General features: G+C 39.1%; 1 protein-coding gene across 1 annotated transcript in view; it reads right to left on the bottom strand.

The window, feature by feature from the left end:
* The window catches only part of hmcn2 (hemicentin 2), a 120,210-nt gene that overhangs the window by 30,644 nt on the left and 63,588 nt on the right, over positions 1-25,978 (bottom strand). Inside the window, exons 31-59 of the mRNA XM_056237566.1 lie at positions 21,823-22,101; positions 21,603-21,745; positions 20,221-20,371; positions 19,897-20,130; positions 18,323-18,436; positions 18,010-18,197; positions 17,738-17,834; positions 15,634-15,795; positions 15,429-15,542; positions 15,151-15,347; positions 14,422-14,503; positions 14,166-14,297; positions 13,927-14,070; positions 13,658-13,817; positions 12,762-12,886; positions 12,499-12,682; positions 12,293-12,390; positions 11,567-11,845; positions 11,229-11,422; positions 11,042-11,123; positions 4,669-4,805; positions 4,447-4,588; positions 2,306-2,450; positions 2,091-2,218; positions 1,824-1,980; positions 1,489-1,610; positions 474-638; positions 254-361; positions 10-144 (exon numbers count right to left, since the gene is read on the bottom strand). Of these exons, the coding sequence (XP_056093541.1) occupies positions 10-144; positions 254-361; positions 474-638; positions 1,489-1,610; positions 1,824-1,980; positions 2,091-2,218; positions 2,306-2,450; positions 4,447-4,588; positions 4,669-4,805; positions 11,042-11,123; positions 11,229-11,422; positions 11,567-11,845; positions 12,293-12,390; positions 12,499-12,682; positions 12,762-12,886; positions 13,658-13,817; positions 13,927-14,070; positions 14,166-14,297; positions 14,422-14,503; positions 15,151-15,347; positions 15,429-15,542; positions 15,634-15,795; positions 17,738-17,834; positions 18,010-18,197; positions 18,323-18,436; positions 19,897-20,130; positions 20,221-20,371; positions 21,603-21,745; positions 21,823-22,101 (4,398 nt within the window). The remainder of the gene's footprint in view (positions 1-9; positions 145-253; positions 362-473; positions 639-1,488; positions 1,611-1,823; positions 1,981-2,090; positions 2,219-2,305; positions 2,451-4,446; positions 4,589-4,668; positions 4,806-11,041; positions 11,124-11,228; positions 11,423-11,566; positions 11,846-12,292; positions 12,391-12,498; positions 12,683-12,761; positions 12,887-13,657; positions 13,818-13,926; positions 14,071-14,165; positions 14,298-14,421; positions 14,504-15,150; positions 15,348-15,428; positions 15,543-15,633; positions 15,796-17,737; positions 17,835-18,009; positions 18,198-18,322; positions 18,437-19,896; positions 20,131-20,220; positions 20,372-21,602; positions 21,746-21,822; positions 22,102-25,978) is intronic.

Raw genomic sequence — 25,978 nt, 5'->3', positions numbered from 1 at the left:
GTTACAAACCGGTTGCCACAGGAATGCCTTCTCGCTGCCATGTAATGGTGGGTCTTGGGAATCCTTGAACTTCACAGGGCAGAACTACCGAATGATGTAACACCACCTGGACTTCCTCTGCCATGGGCCTGATCTCTGGGGGCTCTAAGAACACAAACCAAATCAAACCATATATTTTGGTAATCACATATACTAAGTATACTTTTTATTAATCGGATGATTTCATGATTTTACTAATTCTTCTGGATCTAACCTTGCACAGTAAGAGTAACGTGCTTGTAAGCCACTCCAACTAAATTGCGAGCAGAACAGGTATATTTTCCAGCATGACTGGGTGTTGCAGCCAAGATCTCCAGTGCACCTACATCAGGATGAAACAACTACAATTACAAATTACTAATACACTATAGGTTTAGGAATATCAGTATTAGCTGGAACGTGTAAATTATGGTGGAAGCTTGACTCAGATTCACCTGTGGGCAGCACACGATAACTGCCCCCCCGAGCTCCCAGCTGCATCCAGTTCTTGTTCCAGCTGATGATAGGCTCTGGTCGTCCCGTGGCATGACATGGCAACACAACAGGGGACATTTTAACAGCAGTGACACTGCTGACATCATCTTTAATTACAGGAGGAACTAAAAAAAAAAAAAAAAAAAAAAAATTCAGTTAATGAATTTGCACAGACATACTGTACGAGTTCACAATATGCTACAGTATACGTACAGTTGCCCTCAAAAGTATTTGGATACTTTTAGATCCCCGAAGTCACACTTAAAAATTAGATAACATACAAATTTGCATTAGGTACAAAATATAAATGTCAGTTAAACAGTTAAAATCTCTACACTCAGCTATCTAGTGCAGCTTGTTAAAACATTTTTAACAAGTCTCTGTTTGTAAACAGTTTTACTTAAAAAGTGCATTCTTTTATTACAATAAATGCCACTTGGTTAGATTTTTTTGTTTTTTACATAATGTAAAAATAGTATCCAAATAGTTTTTGGAGCCATAATATACGAGTATGAAAATGTATGTTATGTCGGTAACGCTTTAGATTACAGCCCGGAAAGTACTGCGTAATTAAGACGAATTTACAGCTTATCTTTCTGTAATTATAGTGTACCTATAAAGTACTTACATGTAAGTATAAGGGAACAATATGTAATAAAGGGGTAACAACCAGGAGAATTAACAAATGATTTATACTGTAAGTATTTTAGAACTAAGGGGTACTTATTCTACTATTATGATACAATGTTTGGGAGCAATTTAGCGAGATCATACACTAAGTACCTTTTTGTAATAATGGTGTACCAATACATACTGCATAAGCTTTTTAAAAATGACAGGGTACATATCTGTGCAAGAGTAATTTATTTATTTATTTATTTTCTATAGTAAATTCGTCTTAATTACGCAGTACTTTCCGGGCTGTAATCTAAAGCGTTACCGTTATGTCTTATCCATGAACCTGTTACATAGTACCTTGCAGAATGACCTCTATGACCCTTCGCTCTTCTCCAACCTCATTGGTCACTGTACACTCAAAGTAGCCCTCATCCTCAACAGACGGTGAGGTAATGATTAGAGAGCCAGAAGACATTAACCTTCAAAACAAAATCATGTTGTAAAGATATATTATTATATATTATAAATAAACTGTCAGTGATTAAATTAAATTTGTATTAGTCAATAAATAAATAACAAAAAATAATTAAAATAAAACAAGTAGAATATCATAGAAACTATTTTTAAATAAAAAAAAGTACAATTTTATAAATAAACTATATTAAAAAAACGCAAACAGTTGCACTTCAAACCTGTAAGCTCCAGACTGAAGATCCATATTGAGGGGTGAGCCGTTCCTTTTCCAGCTTACCTGAGGAGCAGGTATGCCTGTGCTCTCACAACTCAACACTGCCCTCTGACCTGTGACCACCGTCACATTAAAGGGGCCAGGGCTGATCGAGGGCCCAACTGACAGGATAAATAAGGACAATAAAGGCAGAGTTAATTATGTAGGAGGTTGGTGAAAATGTCATTATGTCTCTTTAGTGCAACCCAAAGAAAGTAGTGTTCTGCAGTACCGTAGACTTTAAGGTCCATGCCCCGATGGTCTGATCCTGCCTGATTAGATACACTGCAATAGTAACGTCCAGCGTCGGACAGCTGCACTGTCGCAATACGCAAAGAGCCCTCTGACAGCAAGGTGAATCTGTGTGCAGAAATTGAATTGAGTTGGTGACACTTTGAGAGCCAATAAATAAAGGCCAGGATTACATGCTGCTGTTCACAAACTTGCCTTCCATTGTGAAGTGGGACTGGACCTCCATCTTTCCTCCATAAGACAGATGAGGAAGGCCCTCCGTCCACCTCACACGGCAGCACTGTATCCTGATTGACATGTGCTATGATCATTGAGCTGCCCTCTCTGATGACCGGCGGCACTAAGTGAACATGATCAATAAGATATTTATTTCCTGACTGACTCATTAAGAATTAAAGGTACATTATGTAATATTGACAGCTAGTGTTTAAAATGGGTACTGCTGTCCAAATTCAAAATATTGGAGAGTGTTGTTTCTCCCTCCTCCTCAGACTCGATGCTGACGTGGGCGCAATGGACAATGGAAGGCGAATGAGTTGATTAATCCATGTTTTAATATGCCTCTGGACATAAAGCTTTTTAGATAGATTCCTTGTTCTTGTCTGTCATGTGATTCCCTGATTGTCATGTGATCCTGCCATGTGTCTTGTCATTTGTTAATAGTCTGATCATTGTTCACAGGTGTTCCTTGTCTTGTAATTAGTCTGTGTATTTAAGCCCTCACGTTTGCCCTGTGTCTTTGTCTAGTTTTGAATTTTTGTCCAGGTTCTTGTTCTGAGTTTCATGCCCTTGTTTTATGTTTGATTATGTTTTGTAGTAAAGTTGCATTTGGGTTCTCAGCCAGCTTGCCTCCAGTAGTGATGGCAAAATGAGGCTTCCTGAAACATTGAGACCTTGCAGCCCATTGCTTCACCCAAAGGTTCATTACTCGAAGCTTCATTCAGCATTGCTCACTAGTGACACTAGCTACTGTGCAAAGAGATAGCAGACAAATTAATGAATTCTGAACCAATGACCTGAGCCGACTTATGATGTCTGTTTATCCCTAATCGAATACCGCCATTGGATCGAATTAGACGGCCTTACACCCTTTTATACTTCCAGGTCGCATGTTAATCATTCACATTAATGATTCACTGGCTGTCGCCGGTCAATGTGATTGCCGTGATTTGATTGTGATTTCAGACACCTGTCACGCCTAAAGCGTTCCCCTACCGTCATTTGACGCAGTGTCTCGTTCCCTGTTCTCAGGGAGCATAGGTTACAGTCGTAACCTAAGACGTTTTCTAACTCTGACACTACTAAAACTGCTTCTACTACTCCTGACAACACCCACAAGGTGGCGCGATCTTCAAACTCCCTTTATCCAGAAGCGACACACAGACCGAACCCGATGACGTATCAACGCAAACCGAGGCCTTGTTTGTCGTTAGTCACGTTTACAACACAAGCCTCGAATCGCGGCTTCATCTGGCACGCCCATTTTTTCTCGACACAGTCTCTGATGCCTCGGTTCAAATGTCGCATCACTAGCCTCCAGTGGATTCATTCATAACAGATCCATTAAATTGATCAAAAGTGACAGTGAAAACATTTATAATGCTACAAAAGATTTCTATTTCAAATAAATACTGTTCTTTTGAACTTTCTATTCATCAAAAAATCCTTTAAATCTAAGTTTAAAAAAAAACTTACTTCCACAAAAAAATGAAGCAGCACAAATGTTTTCAACATTGATAATAAGAAGAAATGTTTCTTGAGCACCAAATCAGCATATTAGAATGATTTCTAAATGATCATTTGACACTGAAGACTGGAGGAATGGATTCTGAAAATTCAGCTTTACCATTACAAGAATAAATGACCATTTAAATTTAAATTAAAAAACAATAAGTTGTAATATTTTTTCTTTTTACAATAAAGTATAATTAGGATTCTTAATATTACTCTTTTTACTGTTTTTTTTTATAAAAAAAAAATGCAGCCTAAGAGATTTCTTTCAAAAACATAAAAAAAAATCTCAGTAACTTCTTATTATTCACTGATTTCTTATTATTAGCCACGTTGAAAACAGTAGTGTTGCTTAAAATATTTTGTTGAAATGAAACTCAGATATTGTTTTTTGATGAAAAGTTCAATAGAACCACATTTATTTGAAACAGAAATATTTTACTGTGCCTTTTGATCAATTTAATGCACCCTTGCGGAATAAATACATTTCCTAAAAAAAAATTATAATCTTGCCCAATATTTTGAACATTAGTGTATATGCTTTTTATTTTTTTAATCGTTCATATGTGCTTGGTATATCATGAGTGTGAGTGGCACAAACTTACAGAGAATCTCTACAGTGAAGAATAGACTGGTGCTACCAGCAATGTTGGTGACCACACAGCTGTACTGTCCACTATCATGGGTCCGGACATCTTGAATATCCAGATACTGTCCACCAGCAATGGACTGAATTCGACCTCCCAACTGAGAGAGACAGAACAGGGAGATTAATGTGATGTAGTAGTTATAAATACATCCAGGTAAATACATTTATCTGCTCTCACCTGTAGTTTAACATCATCCTTGTACCACTCAATCTCTGGTAGAGGGTCACTGTCGGTTTGACATTCCAGTGTCAAGTGACCTTTGGCTGGAACCGATACAGTTCTGATGTCATTAGAGCCAAGAAGAGTGGGTGGAACTGAAAGTGATCAGACAAAACAAATGATTCAGCCTTGTTAGTTCTGGTCTGCACTGCAAAAAAACATTACTTAATCAGCATTTCTGTCTTGTTATTTGTATTTCTTAAGTAAAAATATTTAAACATCATTTAAAACAATAAAATGTACTTGGCAATCAAAACTTGGGTAAATATATTAAGATTTGTTTTCAAAGAATATAAGCTACCATTAAAAAAAATTGTCTCAACAATCAAACAGTAAAAACAGTAACATCATGAAATATTAATATTTAAAAATAACGGTGCCCGTTCAATATGGTTCACTAGCATTGTGTCAGAGGTTTTTCATTTAGGCTATAGGGAAACTGATTGTTTCACGTTTGTGAATTTCACAGACAATTGGCCTTTCAGGCCCCCAGAATGGGTGGGGCTGACTATCTATTTACACACAGAAATGGCCACCTAGTCAGATTTGATCTCCTTTTGCACGAATATACATCTCATTGCTGACTCTGATTATGCTGCTCCTCTGCGGCTATCAGATGAGTCTAATAGAGCATAATTCTTTCTAAAAAACATTTTTTCACAGTACAGACGCAGCCTGTAATACACTCACCTAAAGGATTATTAGGAACACCTGTTCAATTTCTCATTAATTTCTCACAATTTCACAATTATCTAATCAACCAATCACATGGCAGTTGCTTCAATGCATTTAGGGGTGTGGTCCTGGTCAAGACAATCTCCTGAACTCCAAACTGAATGTCAGAATGGGAAAGAAAGGTGATTTGAGTGATTTTGAGCGTGGCATGGTTGTTGGTGCCAGACGGGCCGGTCTGAGTATTTCACAATCTGCTCAATTACTGGGATTTTCACGCACAACAATTTCTAGGGTTTACAAAGAATAGTGTGAAAAGGGAAAAACATCCAGTATGCGGCAGTCCTGTGGGCGAAAATGCCTTGTTGATGCTAGAGGTCAGAGGAGAATGGGCCGACTGATTCAAGCTGATAGAAGAGCAACTTTGACTGAAATAACCACTCGTTACAACCGAGGTATGCAGCAAAGCATTTGTGAAGCCACAACACGCACAACCTTGAGGCGGATGGGCTACAACAGCAGAAGACCCCACCGGGTACCACTCATCTCCACTACAAAGAGGAAAAAGAGGCTACAATTTGCAAGAGCTCACCAAAATTGGACAGTTGAAGACTGGAAAAATGTTGCCTGGTCTGATGAGTCTCGATTTCTGTTGAGACATTCAGATGGTAGAGTCAGAATTTGGCGTAAACAGAATGAGAAAATGGATCCATCATGCCTTGTTACCACTGTGCAGGCTGGTGGTGGTGGTGTAATGGTGTAGGGGATGTTTTCTTGGCAACACTTGAACACTTCCAGCAGGATAATGCACCATGTCACAAAGCTCGAATCATTTCAAATTGGTTTCTTGAACATGACAATGAGTTCACTGTACTAAAATGGCCCCCAGTCACCAGATCTCAACCCAATAGAGCATCTTTGGGATGTGGTGGAACGGGAGCTTCGTGCCCTGGATGTGCATCCCACAAATCTCCATCAACTGCAAGATGCTATCCTATCAATATGGGCCAACATTTCTAAAGAATGCTTTCAGCACCTTGTTGAATCAATGCCACGTAGAATTAAGGCAGTTCTGAAGGCGAAAGGGGGTCAAACACAGTATTAGTATGGTGTTCCTAATAATCCTTTAGGTGAGTGTACTTCAACCATTTGCCACTGGACTCAGGACATGGCAGGCCAGTGTCAAGGTGGATTTTGGGGATAATAGAACGAGGTTACTCACTCCAATTCGCTCACAGACCAACCCCGTTTCATGGGTGTGATGCACACTTCGGTCCAGACGACAGTTCTCATGTCCTCAGAGCCGAAGTACAGTAGATAATGCCATGGAGAAAATACCCATGGAATGCAGCGAGTCGGGTTTTTCCAGGCGCTACTTCTTGTCCCCAAGAAGGATGGCGGCCTCAGGCCCACCCTCGATCTCAGATGTCTGAATCGCACCCCTTTTAGAATGTTAACTATAACACAACCCTCACGCAAATTTGCCCTGGGGATTGGTTTATATCAGTGGATCTGAAAGACGCCTGCTTTCATATCCAGATAGCCTCCCACCACAGACCGCTTTTGAGATTCACGTTCGAGGGGGTGGCTTACCAATATACAGACCTACCATTCAGACTTTTTCTAGCTCCACACACCTTTGCGAAATGAGTGGATGCAGCTCTTTCCCCACTAAGACAGAAGGGAGTTTACATCCTGAATTACCTCGGCGATTGGAAATGGACAGAGCCCATGTCAAGCTGGCCTGGAGATGATGGTAGTGCTCCTGGCTTTCAAGGATTTTCAGCAGGAGCTCAGGGGGCACTCCTGGTCCGGTCGGACAACGTGACAGTGATTCAGGTCCCATTTATTTAACAGACTGGACAATACCCGCTCAATACGAGCTTTGCATGCGCTGGGCTCCATGAACATGGGAGCAGATATTCTGTCCCGGGACGGACCGCCCCCATGGGAATGGAGACTCCAACCCCTGACGGTCTGCATGATTTGGAGCATTTTTGGCCAGGCGGAAGTGGATCTCTTCGCGTCTGAAGAGAATACCAATTGCCCAATATTCTTTTTGAAAAAAAAAAGACTGCATTGGCCCACAGGTGGCCCCCTTTGCACTTATATGCCTTCCCTCCGGTAGCACTACTCCCTCAGGTCATCAGACGAATCAGGGAGGACAGATGCTCGGTCTTACTCGTGGCACCACTCTGGCAGAATCAGCTGTGGTTACCGGGAATGGTCCAGCTGCTGTCTGAAGCACCATGGTCGATCCCTCTGAGAAGGGACCTCCTTTCCCAAGCAAAAGGGTCAATCTGGCATCCTCAACCCGAGTTTAGACATTCACAACGGCATTGGCATTTACAACGGGACCCTCCAAGCCTCCACCCGGAGAGTCATGAACACGGGCACTAGGACACCTTCTACCAGGCTTCTACCAGGCTCCTCTATAGACAAAATTGGGCCATATTTTCCGGCTGCTGCTCAGCCCGGCTTGTAGACCCCATATCCTGTGAGATTGAGTCCACTCTCTCTTTTCTTCAGGAGCTGTTGGATGGCCACGACAGCTGACCTTAGGCCTCTTTTACTAAAGACCAGTGTTGGGGAAAGTTCCTTTGAAAAGTAATGCGTTACAATATTGCGTTACTCCCTTAAAAAGTAACTTATTGCGTTACTTAGTTACTTTTTTAGAAAAGTAATGTGTCACGTTACTTTTGCGTTACTTTTTTTTTGGCTTGGCTGGGCTTGTTTTTTTATACCAAAAAAGATATATTTTTGGGCAAATGTAAAGACCCTTTCACACCAAAAGTGAAATAATAAGCCTCAGACTGAAGGAAATGCAGATTTACTCCTGTACAGTAGAGTACAGTAGTGTTCAGTAGATTGGGCGCCGCTCAAACAAACCTTTCAGCTGCTGCTGTTCTGGGTAACAGAAGAAGAGGATGCAAGAGAAACAAATTTAACACTTACTTTACCAATAAAAACATATCAAAAATCTATAGTCATTTTTGCTTATGGTTTAACTGAAAAATCGGAGGTCAGAAGCAAGTACTTTGGTCAATAAAGATTAAATGCATAAAAATGTATGTTTTATTTAACATATTTAGGTATTGGAGGTTTGCATAGTGTTCTGATTCTGCATTTCACTGATTTTATTCATTTTGAGGAATACTGAATCTTTTTTGTGCAAGTGAGATGAGTAAATCCACGCTTACATTTAATCTAGAACTATAATAACCATCATGTTTACACACAACGCCTCTGCACTTCGATTTGTCTCAACATTAGGACAGAAGAGCTGTCAGTCAATAAAGGGGAAAACAAAGTAACTTGCGTTACTTATTAGAAAAAGTAACTCAGATATTTTGTTGTAAATTTTAAAAGTAATGCGTTACTTTACTAGTTACTTGAAAAAGTAATCTGATTACGTAACTCAAGTTACTTGTAATGAGTTACCCCCAACACTGCTAAAGACCACTCTCCTGCTGGATCAGTCAAGCAAATTGGTGACCTGCAGGCCCTCTCAGTGGATGCCCTTTAGAGCATAGGTTACATTGCTCTCTGCTCTCCCCTCACCCTCAGGGTGATCAGACATAACACCCATTATACACGAAACGGCTCCCTAGGGTGTACAATGAGCGCTTCACCCAATTCAGGCAATCAGAGCAGCTAATTGTGTCCCTCGGAGGCCTCTCTAAAGGGCTGCCAGTTACGAAGCAGAGACTGTCCCATTGGATAGTGGATGTGATAGCACTAACCTACACATCCCTGGACTTGCAGTGCCCCATTGGAGTAAGGGGCCACTTCACCAGAGGAATGGCCTCCTCTTGGGCGTGGTCTAGCAGAATATCCATGGCCGACATTTGTGCGACGGCCTGCTGGTCCTCTCCATTCGGGTTCTACAACCTGGACGTCCCAGCCCGTCCCACGGGTTCTGTCGGCCTAGATCGGGCTTCACCCACAGGGGGTTTTCTAAGATAGCAATATCTTCATACTCCGGTCACCGAACCTGAGCCTGCCATTTCTGGACATTCTAAGTCCTTGACTCTAGTCACCCGCCTGGGTCCTTGACTCTAGTGTCCCCGGACTACGGCTTCACAGGATGACTTCTGTTCTGTGCTGGTAGCATGGCGTTTTGCAGCCGTTCCCCAAAGCGTACAGAGAAAATCTCAGACGCAATGCGATTGAACCGAATTGAAAGGGAACGCTCCGGTTACTAACCTAACCTTAGTTCCCTGAAATAACGGGAACGACCATTGCGTATTATGCCATGCTACTGCGCATATGCAATGCGACGGTAGCCACATTGCGCCAGAACGCCCACCACACACCTTAGATCATTATAATTTGCTAATTTCGTGCTCAAGAAACATTTCTTATTATTATCAATGTTGAAAATGGTTGTGCTGCTTAATATTTTCGTGGGAACTGTCAATTACTTTTTTCAGGATTCTTTGATGAATAGTAAGTTCAAAAGAACAGCATTGATTAAAAATATACATCTTTTGTAACATTATGAATGTCTTTACTTTCACTTTTGATCAATTTAATGCATCCTTGCTGAATAACAGTATTAATTTCCTAAAAAGAAAAAAAATCTTACTGACCCCAAAACTGCAGTGTATCTGTCACATTTTGAGTTTGTTTTTGCTCTTTTTTTCCTGTTTTGTTCATGTCTGTGTTTCTAGGTTAGCTTTCAAGTTTGTTAATTAGTTCAGTTTTCCTCCGTTCCCTGCCTGTTTGTTTCAATGGTCTCTGATTAATTTGAGTGTTCTGTTCAGGTGTGTCTTGTTAATTTACTCACTGTCTGAGTAAATTTACTTTACTGTCCTCATGTATTTAAGCCCCCTGTTTGAGTGTGTCCGTTCCAGTGCGAGCAATTCCTGTGGCCGTGTCTGGGAGAGTGGGCGGCTCTGGGACAGCCTCCGTGGCTGTGGCTGGGAGGACGGGAGGCATGGGGAAGAGCCCAGAGTCCGCTCCATTGTCGGCTCCAGTCCCTGAGTGCGCTCCAGCCCCAGAGCTAGGCCCAAAGAGTTGGACAACGCTGACCATGATGGCCATGGCTATCTTGTGTGTGTGGTTGGCACACATCCCCAAAGCTTTCGGGAGAGCTACCCGTCCTCAGAGGCCGTCCCAGATCGGCCTGTTCTCCTAGACATGGCCATGGAGGCCGTCCTAGAGCCACCTGCTCTCCCAGACAAGGCCACAGAGGCCATCGCAGAGCCGCCCGTTCTCCCAGACATGGCCATGGGAATTTTACCCATCCACGGCCATGGAGGCCATCCCAGAGCCGCCCGTTCTCAGAGTCAAACAGGGGGCTTAAATACATGAGGGCAAACAATGGAGATGATGAGTAAATTAACGAGACACACCCGAACAGAATACCCAAATCAATCAGAAACCATAGAAACAATCAGACAGGGAACGGAGGAGAACTGAATTAATTAACAAACTGGAAAGCTAACCTAGAAACACAGACATGAACAGAACAGGAAAAACAGAGCAAAAACATACTAAAAACGTGACAGTATCTTAAATTAATTGTATTTTTACAATTAATTTATTTAATAATTGTATTTTTTTGTATTGTAATTGTAATTTTTCCACCATAGTTTTCTTGTGTGATGCATACAAATTGTAATCTATTTAGTGCTTAAAAAAACATTTTACTCACGCTGTACGCGCACCCAGTGGTTTCTACCATCCTCTCCTGCTGGGCTACTAGCAAGACAGGTATACAGACCTGCGTCCTCCACCTATTTCAAAACATGACAGAACATATTGTCACAATCCCAAAACCACACACAAATGCTAAACAAGCTAAACACCATCATTTTGAATTAGCCTTAAATTCAAAGCACCTGGACTTTGTTGATCCTGAGTAGCTGCCCATCTCTCTCTATTATTGCCATGTTGTCCTGTAGTGGACGCCCATCTTTCAGCCAGCTGAGGGTAGGAGGTGGGAGACCGGTAGCGATACACTCCAGCTCCAGCACACTGTCCACTGCAACCAGCTGCTCCTCAGGGGATGAAGAGCCGGATATCTTGGGGGGCTCTAATATGTGCAAATACATCATCAGATTTAATGCTTACATCAGATTTTATGTATTTTTGCTCCTAAAAGTATTATTGTTTTGGACCCAAAAACCTTCTCTAGTCTCTCATGTTTACATTCATACATAATTTCGATTGCAAATACCTAGGACAGTCAGGTTGAAAGTCTTGGTACTGCTTCCTGCCTGGTTGCTCGCCACACAGCTGTAGAGGCCTCCATCGCTGGGACCCACATCAGAGAGCAGGAAGCGGGTTTCCTGTCCATCTAGGAGAAGATTGTGGTGCAGTGAGAGAGGTTGGCCATCTTTCATCCACAACAAAGTAGGAGGGGGCACACCGCGGGCTTCACAGGTCAGCGTTACCGAAGAGCCTTGGACTACGGCCACCTGCTCAGTCGGCTCTGTGCGCTCAACAGCAGGGGGAGCTGATGAGGGAGACAAACAGCAATGGTTAAAAATATGTAGGTAATTGCTAAATGGGAGTTTAGTTTACTTTTTTCCCTATTGTTACTCATATCTGAGTGAAATATAAGAAAAAAAAGTAGGGCAGGACATGATTTTGAATAGTTGGAATTGATAGGATCGTTGTTGTATGCTTTTGCTGCGATCTCGTGTGCGAGACAGGTTGCTGAGAAGAGATGTTGATGCTAGAGGGAGGGGAAGTAATTTTGATGAAAGATTATGAGGGCACATAAACTAATGATGTGCACGGATAAATTATTTATAATAAATATTGCAATATTTCATAACAAATAAGAATGTCCATTTTGATTTCATGGTGACTTTAAAGTGTTTATTGTGATTAAGTTGTTTCTTTATTCATTTTATTTATATTATTTATATTCATCAATTAAAAAGATTTCCTGATATACCTTGCACTTGGAGGTCAAAGTTGAGTTCAGCTAATCCAGCTCGGCTACGTGCCACACAAGTGTAGATGCCCGAATCAGACAGCTGCACCGATGCAATCCTGTGCCGACACAAGGATACAGGACACGTAAAACGAATGTAACGTCTATATCAAAAAAGAAAATATCAGAAATCACAGCATTGTCTTTATTCTGTTTGCAAAACTGACCTTAGAACAGAATCTGCAGAGAGCAGGCGTATGCGGGGTGACAGGAGTAGAGGATGACCGTCCCTCAGCCAGCTGATTTGAGGCTGGGGAATCCCGGTGGCTTTGCACTCCAGTGTGACCACACTGTGCTGGGTGGTGTGCACCTCACGGGGGACGCTGGTCTCCCCACTTATGGAGGGAGGAACTGTAGTGCAAAAAATATGAAAATCAATTCACAGATTTGTGTTGTGCACAATAAACTATACAAAGACAACTGCTCTCACCCAATACAAACAAGGCATAGATTTTGCTCTCTTGGCCAGCGGAGCTGACAGCCAGGCAGGTGTAGGTTCCTGAGTCCTCTGGTTTTATATTCAGAAGTGTTAGAGTGCTCCCATCTGGAGAGATACTGAAATACATGCACACATCAGCATCTCAGTTAGTGCTACTGTGAATCATAAACAAACATTGTTTTATTATTTATAAAAACTATTGAAGTACAATTTAATAGAAAAATACAAATAATTGTTCTAAGCAAATAAAAGTATAAGCATATAAGATGTAAGAATTGAACAAATTTAATTCATTTTTATAAAGATACATTTTTCTGAATCTAGATATAAATCTATTTATTACATATTATATCACATTACATTATATTGGGATCAAAAAGTCCCACTAGTGATTTGTTTCTATTTAAAAAAAAATTAAACAAAACAAATAATATATAAGATTAACAATCGGAGTGAAAGGTGTAAGAAAAGTGTAATTAAACAATTTAATTATTTTTCATAACATTTCTTTCTTTTAGATTTTTTTAAATTATTATTATTAATATTATTAAAATTAATTCCTTATTTTTACATTTATAAAAAAGAAAGAAATCAATGACTCGGTGTGAGAGTTACTCTATATCCTCTTTATATAAATACTTTTTATATTATATTATATTATATTATATTATATTATATTATATTATATTATATTATATTATATTATATTATATTAAATCTCATCTTAAGACTCAATTTTAGGCAGCCTTTTAATTGATTATGTTTGTATCCAGTCAGTTAAAGTTGTAATGAGGACCATTGTTATTTAATGTTGATTGTTTTATTATGTTTGTAAGGTGTTATATTATTAAAATGAAGAGATTAATGAATCAGTGTAAGAGTCTTACTCTATATGCTCTGTTTTTCCATTCTCAAGAGTCTTTCCATTCTTCAGCCAGCTCACTTTGGGAGTCGGTTTACCCATCACCTGACATTCAAGAGTCAGTTCCTCCCCAACAGGTGCACTGACCTCTGATGGGTGACCAGAATCTACAATGGTGGGTGACGCTGATGGTGCCAAATACATTTAGTTTTTTAGTTTTACATATCACACACAGTGTGAATCAAGAAACAAGATTGATATTATTTGATACAAAGATTATTAAGGCAGTTTTACCATATATAGTAAGTGAGTAGTCTTTTTGTGTCTGCCCTTCACTGTTTTTGGCGATGCAGGTGTAAGTGCCAGCATGAGAGAGCTGCAGAGGGCCTAACTCCAGTCTGTTTCCTCTCATTGACCAGTTCCATTGCAAACTGCTTTCTACACATAGAAACAAACAACAAAAACAGCAGCAACATAAATAAAAGCACACTAACAACACACTGACATCTGAAGGTGTGTGGTATTTAACTGACCAATAGGAGAGCCATCTTTCAGCCAAGCAATGTTTGGTACAGGTACGCCAGAGGCCTCACAGATGAGGGTGATGTGGGAGCCCAAGTTCTGAGTGAGGGTCTCATGAAGAGGGCCCTCCATCACAGGAGGCACTAAAAATGAAAGTTAGCAAAACATCTGAAATTGCTTACACAGCACCTGTAACTGTTGTAATGCATTTGCAAATAGAGAATATTTACATAAATGTTGCCGTTATGCTGGGTTTTTAGGACTCACCATGGACTGTGACTCTAAAGGTGCGATCTACTTGACCCGCAATGTTGGACACCTTACAGGAGTACACCCCGCCATCAGCCACCTAAAGAAAAAGTCAGAAACTATGTCAACAAAGCATTAATTATAAATCAACCACTTATTTATATATTTACGCTTAAAGTCACACCATCATTCAAAAATTTGTAGCTGTTTTTTTTTTAAAGAGGCCTCTTGTGCTCACCCAGGCTTAATTTATTTGAACAAAAATACCGTAAGAACAGTAATGTTGTGAAATATTATTTCAAAATTTAAAATAACTGTTTTCTATTGTAATTTATTTTAATATATTAGCAATTACTCCAGTCTTCAGAGTCAAACAACCCTTCAGAAATCATTCTAAATGAATGAATATGCTGATTTGCTGCTCAAGAAACATTTCTTATTATTATCAACATTGAAAGCAGGAAACTGTTATGCTTTTTCAGGATTCTTTCATGACTAGAATGTAAAAAAAAAAAAAAAATATTTGAGATACAAATCTCCTGACATTGTATGTATTTACTGCCACTTTCATCAATTTAATGCATCCTCGCTGAATAAAATTATGAATTTATTTCAAAAAAGAAAAAAATCTTAATTCCCTTAAACTTTTAAATGGTAGTGTATATGCTATATAAATGTATATGCATTTAAAGTTGTCCAAATATGGGAGTCTCTTATAAAACATGAGTTTTCTCAGTGCTTTCTTACCTGTACACCAATTATCTCTAGCTGCTGGTGCTCTATCCTCAAACCGTTTCCAGCAGCCAGCTGAAGTCCATTACGATACCATGTGACCTCTGGTTCAGGGACACCATTGGCTTCACAACGCAGAATAAGCGATGACCCGACCTGAGGTGTCATAACCTCTGATTCTGATTCAATACGTGGCACCAGTGTAGGCAGGGCTAGAAAGGGCCAAATCAAAGTGTTCATTGCTATATTAATCTAAAGCAATTAATTAACTAAAAAGCCTATAGACAACTAACCATAAACCGTAAGGAGAATGCTCTTTTGGTCTTGTCCAGCTGAGTTAGTGGCTGTACAGACATATTGGCCAGCATCCTGCTGTCCAGCCCTGGGAAGCTGCAGCATCTGACCACCTTTGGATAGGATAATGGCACATTACATAAATACATGCTTCATGAAGCATTGTTTATAAACACAGAGAGTTACATTTAGATTGCAAATCACCTGGCAGTATGTGGATGCCAGTGGTGAACTCCAGCACCTGCCCATCTTTGGTCCAGATGATGTCAGCAGGTGGGTATGACTGCACATCACACAGCAGAGAGATCATGTGACCCTCCACCACGCTCATATCTTCCTCACGGTGGCCCACAATCCTTGGTGGAACTAATATTAAAAATAAAATAAAACAATAATTTATGCTACACGTATGTTTTTTTAACAATGTATTACATTATTTGGTGTTGCATGAACAGATAAGGATGATATACTGTACAGTATACAACCACAATTTACACTGCCATTTAAAAGATTTTTTTTATGTTTTTCAAAGAAGTTTCTTATGCTAACTAAAGCTGGATTTAGGCTATCTGATCGAATTCAAAAATTTTCATATATATATGGCTAGAGAATACTCATACTGCACTGTGTGAGTCGTGTGCCGAATTATTTCCAGCATCACACCAGAAGATGGTGCCCTCAGCTGAATCATCCATCCATTTTCCAAACAGTGGGTACAGCGTAATATCATACTCATACAGGTAAAATGATTTACTGAGTTTAAAATGATTATTAAGAAGCAGGCACACACTATGCAAATGTGGCAGCCCTTCCAGCGCACTCAGTGTCCAAATTCACTCACTCGTTTTCATTCAGTCCTTCAAATGGACTTTATTTGTGGAGTAATGTAGGAAATAGTGAATGAGGGTATAGAGGGCGATTTCGAACTCAGCTCTGTAGTTTTCAAATAAGCCTGAAGGACTTAATTAACTGGATCAGGTGTATTTAATTAGAGTTTAAGCTAAAAGGCTTGTTCGACTTCATGCAGCACAGACCGATCGGAGGCTGACTTAAAGCAGTGCATGCCAGTTAGAAATTTTGTCTGACTTGAGACAGCGCCAACATCACGTCGGTGTGACGTATGGCATCAAAGTGCAATGATTCGAGAGCACACTGCGGACGACACAGCGGTTCCACGGTTGTTTCATGTTTATTCTGACACATTCAGTTCCACTAATGCTCACATATATGTATTTTTGTAACCGTAAAAACCGTTTTCGTGATGTTATATTGTGTCATGTTTATCAAAATTATAAAAAAGTAAACCCCACTTCATTGCTATTTAAATAGTATAGGCTTATGTTGAACTTTATTATTGTTCAAACAGAAGCTGTATTAAGCAGTACATAAAATATTGAATGAAAATGTCTCTGAAACATCTGTATTTGACAAATATTGCATTTATTTCACTTCGGCTGTGATAAAGTATGCAAACATTGTGCAAGAGTCACTATGGGAAGCAGAAAGTGTCTGACTTCACGTCTTCAGTTTCAGCTCCTCCCCGACTGCACACGGCAACTCTCGCCGATCGGTTACATCCAGCTGCAGCTGAAGTCGAACACACCTAAAATGTGCAAGGCTGTGGCACTCCAGGAACTGAGTACACGTTTACACGACAACGGTGTACTAAAAACACAAAAGTTTTTCCTTTGCTTTTTTCGTGTACAGACGAAACCATTGTCAAAACGATCCTCGTTCACACAGATCCTCGAAAACTACTAAAAGCGCTGTATTATGCTGCCAGGCCAGTAGTTGGCGATGTAACTTTGTAAAGAAACACTACGCACTTATAGACTGACCACGTAATAAGCATGTGCATGACATCACCGTTTGCACACATTCGCGTTTTTGTAGTTTACACTGAGAAGATAATGGTATCGTTTTAAAAAAACCTGCATTTTGAAAACAGCTTTCAAAAGTTAGTATTTTCCGGCCCATAAGCACTGTTGTGTAAATGAACGGCCAAAACACATAAAAAGTTTTAAGTTTTAGTTGAAAATGTTGTTGTGTAAACGGCCCCTAAGTTTGCACCCCTGTACTAGAAGATGGGAAACTGCTGATGGTGATGAAGGTGATGAATTTTTATTTTGGGTAATTCAAACATTTAGCCTATAAAATATTTTAGAGCAGAATATAATTGATCATTAATTACATTTCCATTATGTTTGCAGGACTGTAAGATTTTATTCATTTCTATGATACTTTCAGGGCTGAACATCTAAATTCCCTGATTTTTCATGACTGTGGGAACTCTGTCAATTGCTCCTACCTTGAATAGACAAGCTGTAGAGTCTCTCGACAGCTCCAGCCTTATTCTCCGCCAAACACTGATAACTGGCTGCATCTGACACTTGTACATTCAGTATCTACAGAAAAGCACAGGTGAGCTATACAAGATGTCTTGTAGCAAAGTAGCAAAATCTTTTAATTAACCTTGTAAGATTAATTTATGATCCATTTAAATGCACATACAAACATAATTCACTGATTTTATGTTTAAAAAGGGGAGAATTGGGGTAAAACTTGGCTCATGAACATCACCTCCAGCAGTTTCCCATCCTCAAGTATCTGATGGTGAGGACCGCTGTAGAGGGGCAGACCATCCTTCAGCCAAGATACAGATGGAGTGGGGTTTCCTGTGACATCACACCGCAGTGATACAGTGGTGTTGACCACAGCATCCACTTCCTGCATGAACTCGTCAGTCTGACCATCAATCACAGGAGGAACTGTGTAAAATGCACAAAGAGTTACGTTTATGAAGATCATTCATTCTGATTATTAATAAAGCTAACAAATGATGCTCATATATTTGAATGCCATAGAGATCTATCTGTTGGATTTACTTCCTTACCCAACACCTCCAGGTCATAGTGCATTTTGTCCTCTCCAGCTTCATTCACAGCCTGGCAGGTGTATTTCCCAGCATCCTCAATCTGTACTCGTGGGATCTGCAGGACATGCCCTCCTGAAGAGGAACACACAAACAAATAAACGAAAATACTTTATATACTGTATATACAGTATTATAGCTGTCACTTGCATGTTCAGTTTTGGTTTAATTCTAGTTCCTGTTTCCTTTATTCTAATTTTCCCGCCACTGGTTTGTTTCCATGGTTGCTAATTAGTTCCCCACCACTGTTCTGTTTCTAGGTTGATTACCCAGTTTGAATAAACTGGGTAATCAACAGTGTTTCTGTTGAATTTATTATTAAAGACTGTTTCATTTGATTCCTCAACTTTGCATGCATCATTACAGCCAGCTCATGACAATAGCATTTGCCAATGTTTTTATCTTTAAGACCAAGATGGATTGCATAGTTTGTTTTTAACTACTATAACTAAGAATAACCATCGTGTTAAGATGGTAATACCAAGTTGTTGTTTATGTTTTACATGTTAATGTGACATGCTAATACCAACATAAATATATATAGAAACAAAATAAAACATTTAGGGTCAGTAAGATTTTGTTCTTTTTTTTGAAAGAAATTAATACTTTTATTAAGCAAGAATGAATTAAATTAATCAAAGTAGCAAGTAACGAAATAAGACTTTCTATATCAAATAAATGCGTATTTTTTTAACTTTGTATTCATCAAAGAATCCTGAAAAAACTGTATCTTGGTTGCCACAAAAATATTAATCAGCACAACTGTTTCAACATTGACAATAATAATAGGAAATTTTTCTTGAGCACCAAATCATGATATTAGAATGGCTGCATCTGAAATCGCATACTTTCCTACTATATAGTAGATGAAAAACAGTGTGTGACAAAAGAAGTTCGAATTCACAGTACTCATAAAAAAGTAGGCAAAAAGTACCCGGATGACCTACTTCTTCCAGCGTGATTCTGAAGTGTGGATACGATAAACACTTTACCATCCCATGAGGACACAGGAGAGGATTTATGAATGGCAGTGAAGCGATGTAACTGATGCTGGTAGGTCACATGATAATGACAACATGGCGAATGTAGTATGTCCAGATTACATTCATACTACACACACTCATACTATATAGAACATACATTTTTAGTAACATAATTATATATAATGCATAAATATAATTTTATAAATAAGTACCTACTCAAGAGAGTATGCGATTTCGGACACAGCCAATGATTTCTGAAGGATCATGTGACACTGAAGACTAAAGTAATGACTGTTGAAAATTCAGCTTTGACATTACAGGAATAAATTAAATAATTTTAAAATATATAAAAACAGAGAGAAAAAAAACATTTTAAATTGTTATAATATTTCCCAATATTACTGTTTTTACTGTTTTTCATCAAATAAATATAAAAGAAAGGATATAGAAGTTGTATTAATATTCCATTTCATGGCTAAAACATGCTGTCTGAATTAAATAAAACCTTATATACTGACTCATGGTACAAAAGGAACGTTTCACTCCACTCACCAGGTAAAAGCACAACTCCGTCTGAGCTGGTAAGTTGCCGGCCTTGTCTGTACCAACTTAGTCGAGGAGGAGGAATGGCATTGCTCTCGCAGGACAGACTGATGGAGTGTCCCAGGACCACCTCCCGTCTTTCAACCATCCCTTCAGTGCCATCAAGGTCCTCTTCATCCCCCTCTCTTTCTCCCAGTGAGAAACCAGCAGCACCATTTATTACCCGATGAAAGATTGGAGGAACTGAGGAGGTTTGAGAAACAAACATGAAAATCTTAAATAATCAAATACAGCAGTAAAAAAACTGTGTATCTGTGTATAGTTTGCACTGACCCTGTATAGTGAGGTGGAAGTCTCTCTTATCCTCTCCAGCAGAATTGGTAACCACACATGTGTACTGGCCCTCATGGGATAGCATGGCATTCTCGAAGTGAAGCATGTGACTGTTCACTTTCAGACCGGTGTGTGTATTCCCATTCAATAGCTGTGGAACATGAATAAGAGAGTGTTTTTACATGACTATTTCATTCATTATTCCTCAAAAGCTGATTAGAAGACCCCTGGTGCGATTTCAGGCAAAGCCCCTTCCTGGACATGAGCTGCTGTGGCTCAGAGGAATATTTATTGCCTTCATTTTTTAAATATTTGATTCATTTCTTGAATCAGTTTTAACCAAAGAACAACTAACCAGAGAAGAAAACAAAGAAAAACACTTTGATTTGATGGGTGACTTTTCGATGTATACAGTCCAACATCACTTCTCAGTCTGTGAATTAGTGGAGGAGATTTTTCATGGACTCTTTGTGCAGGTTACATCGATATGCCAGTAGGTGGTGACAAGTGACTGTCTTTAGAGTGAGTCACTGAGGGGCTGTTTACACCTGGCCACTTCATGAGTTTTCTCAGATAGCTATCTGATTTACACCTGGTCACATAAATGTGTTTTCACAAAACGGATATAAATCCGATCTTCAATCAACTTTGATTTGCGATAGTTTGCACGGCTTGATGAATAGATGCTCATCTGCGGTGATGTGCGCTGCAGCACCGTCATATCTGGCTATAAACATGACATATAGCCTATAACAGGCTCTCACACGTTTATTTTTAGCATTGTTGGGAGGAGTAAAATTTACTCAAAAACCAAATGCATTTACACTTGTCCAGTTTCGTCTGGAATGCGGCCCAGAGAGCAGACATCTTTGAATGCTTTCGAATCGCTCTCGTGGTATTTTGATGTCATACACAGATCGGTCTGCACAGCGCTGCTTCAAGTCGAACACACCTACTGTCTTCAGGAGTGAGTCACTGAATAATTCATTTAAACCGGTTCAATCAAACATTAAATCACTGATTTAAACCGATTTGTTCAAACAAACTGATTCATTCAAAAATTAAGTCTTTAAGAGTTATTGAATAATTAATTCAATCAATTCATTCAAAACTGCTGATTTGTTTTGGACCCACTACTGTTTGTTGTTCAGAGATGCACAACAGTTGATTCTGCTTTAAATTCTTTTGGAACTATTTTAGTTGGAGGAACAAAAGTAGGAAAAATAACTGGCAATATTGTGGTTAAAAAGTAAGTGACTCAATATTATATTCTTGTTTATTCATTAACAGCTGAATAAAAGAAATATCATATTCACTATTATGCAGTGTGGTCTAGAAAGAGCTATGGAAGAACCTGACAGATACTAAACAGATATACGGACCTGTCCATCTTTGAACCATTGTGTGACAGGTTCTGGAAATCCTTTGGCCAGGCATGACAAGATCAATGTCCCATTAATTCTCACTTTCTCTTCTCTTCTGCCAAAGCTGAGAGTCGTAGAATCCCCCTCTATCTGTGGAGGTACTGAGTAAATGGCACACACAGCATTAATCGCTGACAAAAACAAATAACATTCAGCCATGAGTCCCATGCCTACCTACCCATAATTCTTAGCGTGTGGTGTCTGTGTGCTGTTCCAGCCGGGTTGGTTGCTCGGCAGGTGTAGGCGCCAGCATCGTCACCACGGGCCGCAGCCACACGCAAAAACTGTCCACCCTGTGTGTATGTGAGCTGAGGGCTGGACACAATAGGCTGGTTGTCCTTTAGCCAAGTGATAGTGGGAAGTGGGATCCCCTCAACTTCACAGTGAAGAACAGCAGGGAAGCCCAGAACTACAGTCACCTCCGAATTCTCACCAGAGTCACGAATCATGGGAGCAGCTGTGAAAAGACAGAATAGAGATTGGAGGATAATGAGGATAATAAGGACAAGGTGGGTGTTTTGAAAACAATGGGGACAAAAAAATCCTAAATAAAGAAATGGCTCTTTTTGGTGAATAAAAATAAAAATAATAATAATAATAATAATAATAATAATAATAATAATAATAATAGAGCCCAACCAGTGTATTCTGATTTTTGAACAAATTACTCTTATGAGAGTTTATATATATATATATATATATATATATATATATATATATATATATATATATATTTTTTTTTTTTTTTTTTTTTTTTTTTATTATCAAAAACATACAGCATGACCAGTGTAGTCCAATCCTTAAATGACTCAGGTCTTGATTCAGGTTTTTTTAATAAATAAAAACCATACAGCATGACCAGTGTAGTCTGATTCTTGAATAAATAACTCTTATGATTCAGTTCTTTTTATGGATCGTTTCCACCAAGCGGTACAGTACAGTAGGCTACAGTACAATTCGGGACAGTAAACCCTGATCTGGCATGCGTTTCCACTGCCAACAGTACCCTTACTTGATAGGTGTGGAAGAAGAAGAATAAACCCACACAGTAAACAACAATGGAGGACATATAGCGGATCTTGTTCTTGCTTTTCAGCATGTGGCTGTTTTGTCACAAGACAAAAAAAAATTGTGTTGCAACAGTATTGTGTTTCAACTGTATATTAAAAAATGGCGCCTCTTGTGTTGTCATTCCCCTCGTGGCACGCGCAAGTGACAATTCTCTGTCAACCAATCAACGTTCTGCAGTGAGTCTAGCTCCACCCTTTAGGTAGCGGACTACTGTGCTAGGTACCCCAACGGAAGGGTCCCAAAAAAGTAGTATGGTTTGGTATTTTGGTACAATTCACAACTTTTGACAATTGAAACAGAAATAATTGCATACCATACTGTACTGTACCATCCATACCGCTCGATGGAAACGAGCATCTAGTGAATCAACAGACATCACAACCAGTGCAGTCTGATTAGAAAAATTAATGACTCTAATAAGAATCATACAGTGCAAACAGTGTAATCAAATTCTTGAATTTATGACTTTTACGCACCAGGTCAAGTGCGCAAGTCAAACATATATAGTTTATAATTTGTTGTTATGTTGTATTTAAAAGCCCACTGAAGTGCCTTGGAATGCGCAGCTTTGTATGATGCGTTGACGTAATTTCCACTGAAACAGGAAGCTACGGCTATATTGAATGGCTCCACTATGGAGCTAGAAATGTGTCTTTATTATATGCAAGAAAATAAATGATCTGAGAGAAGAAATAAGTTATCACACTGATAGCAAAAAAGCATTTCACGAGAGAAAAAAGAATATTTGAGAGAAAAAGTTTTCATATCAATAGCAAAAAATAATATTTGAGAATAAAAAAAGTTTTGAGAGAAAGTATATTCTCATTGAACATAAAAAAACATTAATTTTTAATTTTTAAAATTATTTCTGAGAAAAAAATCTCTCTCAAAATACTTTGAAAAAAAATCTTAAATATATTTTTTGCTATCAGTGTGAAAACATTTTCTCTAAAAAAAAAGTGTTTCTCTCAAACCGCATTTCTTTGCTCTCAATGCAATTTTTTGCTCTCGTGTCAGGATTTTGCTTTCACTGTGAAAATCGTGTCATGGGCGGGGCCACGTTCTTTTTTTCCTATTGAAACGTTCCGTCAGTTGAGCATCGTCTTGTCTTGGGAGTCGAACTGAATCATTACACCATTGTTCGGTTCACCTAGATAGATGCCTCCTCTGCCTTTAGATTCTCTGCCCGAGCCCGAGACGATATTTCCCGTCACTATCCGGGCCTTTGATCTAGAGACATGCACTCCCAATGCAAAAGAGTGCGGCGCAGGACTAGATTTGATGGCCAAGTGCGAGCGCGGGCGCAGGCTGTAATTCACTCACTCTGTGTGTGAGGGTTCAGGGAGAATAAAACGATTCGTGGGACTCCAGAAAACTAGAAATATCTATGAATAAAACATATAAAACGAATAAATTGTTATTCATCTGTTGCAAAAAAAAGCAACAAGAACAACTAAAACAAAATACAAATGATTTACAGGCCAGAGTTTCGTTTCATAATATGGTTACAGCGTTGAGCGATGTAGCCAATCACAGACATATGTGTTGATTTCTTGAACGCAATGGCCAATCAGAAGCATTTAAGATAGACTCCCCTCACCGCTCAAAACTGACTTTTTGTTCAGAGCTGAATTCTGTATGCTGGCAAATCCTCGAATTATAACAAACAAAGTGTATATATTATGAAATATTCATTGTGCAGTCAGCTTCATTGATAATAACAGATGTGTGAGATCGCGATGAACTGATGTCAGCTTTAGGAATTTTGAAGCGCACTTTGCGCGCATTCAGTCATCCCAAACAATGCACGCAGTAGCCTGCTTGATTTTATGTTATAACAGTGGTTTGTTAGTTAGTTAGTTAGTTAGTTAGTTAGTTAGTTAGTTAGTTAGTTAGTTAGTTAGTTAGTTAGTTAGTTAGTTAGTTAGTTAAGACCTTTATTTGTCCCCGAGGGGCGATTAATTTTGCTGCAGTAGCCAAATAAATTAACATGCAGTACACGACAACATCAACATCAATTCAAATACAGGGTCAGACAGATGAAAAATAAAAATAACACCACAACATTTAACATTTAAGTTCAAGTATGTCTTATGTGCAGACATTACCTATTCTTTACGGAGTTAAGCAGAGAGATCGCAGAGGGTACAAAGGAGAATTTAAATCTGTTTGTTTTGGCTAGTGGCTGACTGAAGCGAGAACCAGAAGGCAGCACCTTAAATTCTACATACAAGGGATGAGAACTATCAGACATGATAGATTCTGCCTTTTTTAAGTACGTCTATTGTATAGTTCAGTTAGTTTTATCTGCTGAATCCCGATGATTTTACTGCTAACTTTATGTACCATTTCTAATGTGTGCTTCCGCTTTAAACTAAGAGAAGCATACCAGCAAATACATGAAAAAGTAAAAATAGATTCAATAAAAGATTTATAAAACAATGTCATCAGGGATCTGTCCACTTGAAACTTAGCCAGCTTTCTCAGACAAAAAAGACGTTGCTGACTTTTCTTACTCAACATTTCTGTGTTTTGTTCAAAGGTCAACTTGTTGTCAATGATAATTCCCAGATACTTGTACGACTCAACAATTTCAACCTCTTTTCCATCTATAAAGGTATTTTCAGGAGTTGGCTGGTGACGTCTAAAATCAATACACATTTCCTTCGTCTTTGTAACATTTAAGTCTAAAAAGGCTTCTTTGCACCAGTTTAAAAAATATGGTAATACGGTTTGTGTGTTAATGCTTTAATAACAAATAATTTATCAGGAGCATTTATGCTGATGTGTATGATGGCGACACGTAGGCTAACTTGAAAGTATTTGGAGGTGTAGAACAGAGGAGGAGGAGGAGGAGGAGGAGGAGGAGAAAGTAACATGGAAAGTAGTTGAGAACGTCAGTTATAACGACCCACGTATTAAAATGGTCGGGTTTAAATCGGACTCGGGCTCATAATTATAGTTAATGTGTCGGGCCGGGCTCGGACACAACGTGCACGGGCTCAGGTAACTTAGGGTCGGGCTTGATTTTTTGGGCCCGATCTAAGCTCTAAGCACGGACACTCCAATGTTTGGGTAAGATGATGACACACACAACTGGATGTTAGCTGGCAGACCAAGTTCAGCATCACTGAAGATTAAACATTAAAAATAGCACTCATATTCATGAATGAATGTGTATTATATTATTAGCTTGCTAATCGCTAGTAAAGCTCATTATTAATTAGCCATCATGCTAGGTAAACTTGCATGAGTGCTATTTT

The sequence above is a fragment of the Rhinichthys klamathensis genome, unplaced genomic scaffold (genome assembly GCF_029890125.1).
Source record: "Rhinichthys klamathensis goyatoka isolate OS25496 unplaced genomic scaffold, OSU_Roscu_1.1 h1tg000487l_1, whole genome shotgun sequence".
NCBI classification, from domain to species: Eukaryota; Metazoa; Chordata; class Actinopteri; order Cypriniformes; family Leuciscidae; genus Rhinichthys; species Rhinichthys klamathensis.
This window is presented reverse-complemented; position numbering and strand designations above follow the sequence as displayed.